Source organism: Pieris napi, chromosome 10, assembly GCF_905475465.1.
Source record: "Pieris napi chromosome 10, ilPieNapi1.2, whole genome shotgun sequence".
Lineage (NCBI taxonomy): Eukaryota > Metazoa > Arthropoda > Insecta > Lepidoptera > Pieridae > Pieris > Pieris napi.
In genome coordinates this window covers 1,775,464-1,780,251 of record NC_062243.1, presented here as the reverse complement: position 1 = coordinate 1,780,251, position 4,788 = coordinate 1,775,464, and the positions used below count along the sequence as shown (strand labels likewise).

Sequence of the window (4,788 nt, the reverse complement as noted above, 5' to 3'; positions counted from 1 at the left end):
GCGTCGACCCAATGACGTCAATGAGTTCTTTTACAACAGTAAATACAGGTATATCTCTAATGCCGCATCGCAAGCTTTGATGTTGAAAACAGCTAGTTTAATTAGGATCTGTTTAGGATTAAGTGCTGCATTGTCATTGTATGACCTATATTAAACGAGGTCAATCATTATAAATGGCTATAAACTATATTAAATTAATAGTTTCTGCGTATGATTTTGAATTAAATTGACTAAACAATGCAAAGAAATTCATTTAAACTCAAAGCCTGGCTTGCAAACTAAACTAAATTAAACTGTTTGAGACTTAAAAATTTCGGTACGTTAAATTTTACTATAGCGTCGTTAAATCTATAACTTTTGTTAAATATCATATTACCAACATTCTAATCGAATTTCAATGACAACATTTTTTTAGTGTAATATAAATTGATCGTAACTTTAAAACTGACGTACGTTCTGTAATTTATAGATAGATAGAAAAACGCCGGTATTACAAATTACCTTCGCTAATCATCCGGCCGTACCTGTGTACGGAGGCGCCACCTAGATTAAAGCTTAAGAATGAATGAATTTAGGTGCATTACAAATCTAACATCTATGGCTTAAATAAGGTAGAAGACTGGTTGGCCAAATGGAGAATTGCAGTTAGTGTGTCCAAATCGGTGCACGTCACTTTCACGCTCCGAAAGGAAGACTGCCCCCCCTGTCACTCTAAATGGCATCCAATTACCACATCAAAACACAGTCAAATATTTAGGAATGCATTTAGACCGCACTCACCTGGAAAAAACATATTCAAACAAAGCGAGACGAAATTAACCACAAATACAAGGGTCTCTACTGGCTAATGGGACGAAATTCAAAACTATCCACTGACAATAAGTTGGATAATATACCAGAAACTACTCGACGACTAAAAAAGCGGCGAGACATTTTTGATCAGGACAACCCAACAGACTGAGTTTAAATAAGAATAGGCAGGCTCCGCTGGGAGTAGCGCCTAACACGTCAATAAGCTCTCAACGTATCTACTTATAGTCGCAAAGACTGATTGTATGATTAATAATTTAAAAAAAAAAATCTAACAGTTCATATAAAATCTGTGATTACTCATTGTATATTTTACCATCTAAGTCTTATTATTCTAAGCAACTACCATTACTATGGTGAGATGGCAAGGTTTTATAATATAATTTGTATCCACGGTTTGGTAGGTTCGAGATACAATATTTGTTTAAGGTTGTATCATTATTTTAGACAATAGGTACTAGCTGACCCGGCTAACTTCGTTCCGCCTAACAGTCTCATAATATAATGTTAACTTTAATTTAGGATTTCATTAATACAATTTTTTTGCAAATACAGAAATGTTTTCTTGCTCGCCATTGCGAAAGAAGAATGGCAGTTTTACACATTAGGCTTCTTCTCTCTAGCGCCAATATTGCGCTTAATCACTTTCTATATACAACATTTTTTGATGAGGTTCACATGTCAAGATCAAAGCCTGGTTATGCATCTCCTCATACACCTCAAGATCGGAATTTCTTGAACTGACACGAATTCAAATGATGCGTAGTTTTGTCAGCAGATGGCAGCACATTTGCATTAGTAAAATTAATTAATTAATTTATTGTCATTCGACAACTGTTCCGATATTTTATTACTTATTATGCTATGCGGAGCGAAGCGGAGAAAAATCCAACAAAAAAGAGAACTAACATCGGTCCAGCCGATCTTCAGTTATAAGTGGTGTAACTAACACGACTTTGCTTTATATATTTAGATGATATGGGTTTATTCAAGCGGCGGTTGAAGAGACATCTCCTGGACAGGCGTACCCTCCAATAGGCCACATCTCACTTAATATGTATGAAAAAATAAAATCACTTCTGTATATGAAACACGCCATGTAATTGGGATTCAGAGAAATAAAATAAGTATATAGAGAATAATTTATATTTTAAGCAGTGTTAATAGATTATTTTTGCAAATATGAATGTAATATGTATGCAACTTTTTTAATACATTAATAAATAATTTACATTGAGACTTATTTTGCAGGCTCTGAAGACTGTCTGGATGGTTGTCGTTTATGAACATTTGGTTTTCGTAGTCTGTGGTAGTTTGGCATCACTTTGCTAAGAAAATCAAGCTGTAGGAGTTGAGATGGTTGTTTTTCTAATGCTTCTCTAATGTGATGTTGAGAGCCCCATATTACTGTGTTGTCAGCTAATGTTTGTTGTGCCGTCAAACAACATGCTGCACCTGTAAATCAAGATTTAAGCATCTGTTCATAATACTTAGTGATAGCAATAATCTGAAAGAGAAAAAAGCATTGCACAATTTTATTTTTGGAGTAAAAAATTTAGAGACAAAAAATAACTAGTCCTTGCCAAGAACTTCGACTATTGACATACATATTAAGACATAAGATAAATGCTGTTTATCTAATATCTTATATGGTTGAATTTAATATTATAAATGCCTGCATTACTTTATTCAGTGTTACAGTTATAAAGATGCACACTATTTTTATGTAAGCTTTTATAGATTATGTCAGGACATTAATGTAAATTATCTAAATTCATTATATAGTATATAAATGTTTGAACCAGAAGATTTATTTTTTCACAAGTTTTTCTTTTAAAATAAGGTTGTCTAACAGTATACAGTACTTGATTTAGATTAGTATGAACATACCAACAACACACCCACTGCCAATTCTGACATCAGCCCCAACAAAAGACCGACACTCAAAAATATTGTATTCTCCAATGTGGCCAAAAATCGACTCTAACCTGCAGCCAACTTCAAATACATTATGAGCACCAATGAATAGTGCTTTGGGAGGATTCTCTTGTTTATCTGACTTTCTGAAAAAAACAGAATATTAATCAAACCAAGGTTTACACAAACAATAAAATCTAAAGCGTCTGAGAGTTTTTTGCTCTAGTAGTAAATGTAAACTTAAGATCAATTTAAAATATTTTCTGTTGACACATGATAAGTGTACTTGGTTACCTATATGAATAAAGATATTTTAAGTTTGTGTTAAAGTAATCAATTTTGTCTTTCATTTTTATCCAAGAACATATTATTCATATAGAGTACAAATATACAAGCACATTTACAGGATAAAAATAAGGTGTTCACCTATGCCTTAGTTTATTTATATAAATAATGTAATTCTATGGATATATTGACATCTTTCTGTTGATGTAGTTCTGAAGTCTAAAAACTTTTTGTGTTACTTACTTGTGTATTATAGTAGAGTATTCCTCTATAATACAGTACTCAGCAATAATTATAGGTCCGCCTTCTGCGATGATAGTTACTCTTGGGTGTATCACAGTGCCTCCACCGATTGTTATATCACCTTCTAAGGTACAGTCTTCACAAACTGTTGCTCCTGGTAGAATTTTTATACTAAAATATAAAAGTAACGACAAAAATTACCTTCATGTAACATAAAAATATTTTTTTAATGAAATCCTTACTTATGAGACATGATGTCTTTATGTTCTATGCACCTAGATATGAGCGATGTAAATTAATATAGTTAAAATATCAAAAACGTTAATTTTGATTAAGTTTGATTGTTTATAAAGTTTATTTGATCATTACTCATTCATTACATTAGCGATTGGCAATTGCAGTCTGCACAATCTGACAATTGACATCAGTATTCTTTTTTTTTTTTTTTTTTTTCCCTTTCTTGGCCTGCACGGTTTGTGCGTCAGCCATGTAAAAAAGTTAGGAAGTGCGATATTAGATATATTTTATTGGATTGGAAATTGGAGCGGAATTTGGAAAAGGATCAGATAAATTTATTATATAAGTACATAAATGGTTATAATTTTATATTGTTATGAAAAATAAAACTGGCTAACATTCTATATACATCAATATTTATATTAGATAATAGGACAGAAATTGATGTAGGGAAAGGAATTTTAATGGATAAAAGTGAGGAAATAAAAGCGGAACGGTCATGTCGAGTACAGGCGAAGAATATATGATTAAAATCCCCAACGTCATTGCCACACTCACAAATATCGTTAGGCAAAATATTAAGCCTTGCCAAATGCAAAGGAATGCATGCATGGCCCACCCTCATACGTATAAGGGTCGAAGTGATAGCTTTACCAAGCGTCAGATTTGAAAACCATGGTGTAGAAGGTATATCCTCCTGAATCGTGCTGTAATATCGACCTTTAGTCTGACTTGAAGAACGCCAAATGTTTGTCCAAGAATTCAATAACTGGGATTTAGGTAGGAGAGCCAAATCACAACAAAAGTTTTTGTACGGAACCAGATCTCCGTCATTGACCGCAGCTTTGGCAAGGCTATCGGCCTTGGTATTGCCAAAGATACCTGAGTGCCCCGGAATCCAAGCAAAAGAAACTGTGTAATTTTTGATGTAACATTGATGCAATAAATCACGACATGCAATAATGACTGGATGATTATTTCTGTTATTGCTAAAAGGAAATCTTTCCAAGGCTTGGAGGGCACTTTTAGCGTCGGTTAAAATTATTGAGCTTTTTAACTTCATTATTAAAATGTACTCCAGAGATTTCAGCAGACCAAAACATTCTCCAGTAAATACTGAAGTCTCTGGAGGTAATTTTATTTTCTGTACAATGCCAAACTGTTGATGGAAAACGCCAATTCCCACACATTTATCGGAGCCGGGTTTGGAAGAATCACTAAAAATTAAATGGCAATGTTTCCATCGGTTGTCACTGTCAATAATATTAATAAATTTGGCATTGGCAGAAGGATCTT

At 33.3% G+C, this 4,788-nt stretch overlaps 1 protein-coding gene across 1 annotated transcript; it reads right to left on the bottom strand.

Moving 5' to 3' along the window:
• Positions 1–2,002: 2,002 nt before the first annotated feature.
• LOC125052831 (dynactin subunit 6) lies at positions 2,003–3,666 on the bottom strand. The gene is made up of 4 exons (XM_047653846.1): positions 3,498–3,666; positions 3,256–3,426; positions 2,701–2,873; positions 2,003–2,265 (listed from the first exon to the last, which is right to left on the bottom strand). The coding sequence occupies exons 1-4, from the start codon at positions 3,506–3,508 to the stop codon at positions 2,051–2,053; spliced, it is 570 nt and encodes a 189-aa protein (XP_047509802.1). The 5' UTR covers positions 3,509–3,666; the 3' UTR covers positions 2,003–2,050.
• Between the last annotated feature and the right edge of the window lie 1,122 nt (positions 3,667–4,788).

Excerpts from the sequence above, each read along its gene's own strand:
- LOC125052831 (XM_047653846.1), bottom strand. Across the intron at positions 2,874-3,255 it reads TACTCTACTATAATACACAA|AAAGTCAGATAAACAAGAGA; the intron begins GTAAGTAACACA and ends TGTTTTTTTCAG. Across the intron at positions 2,266-2,700 it reads TGGCAGTGGGTGTGTTGTTG|GTGCAGCATGTTGTTTGACG; the intron begins GTATGTTCATAC and ends CTTGATTTACAG.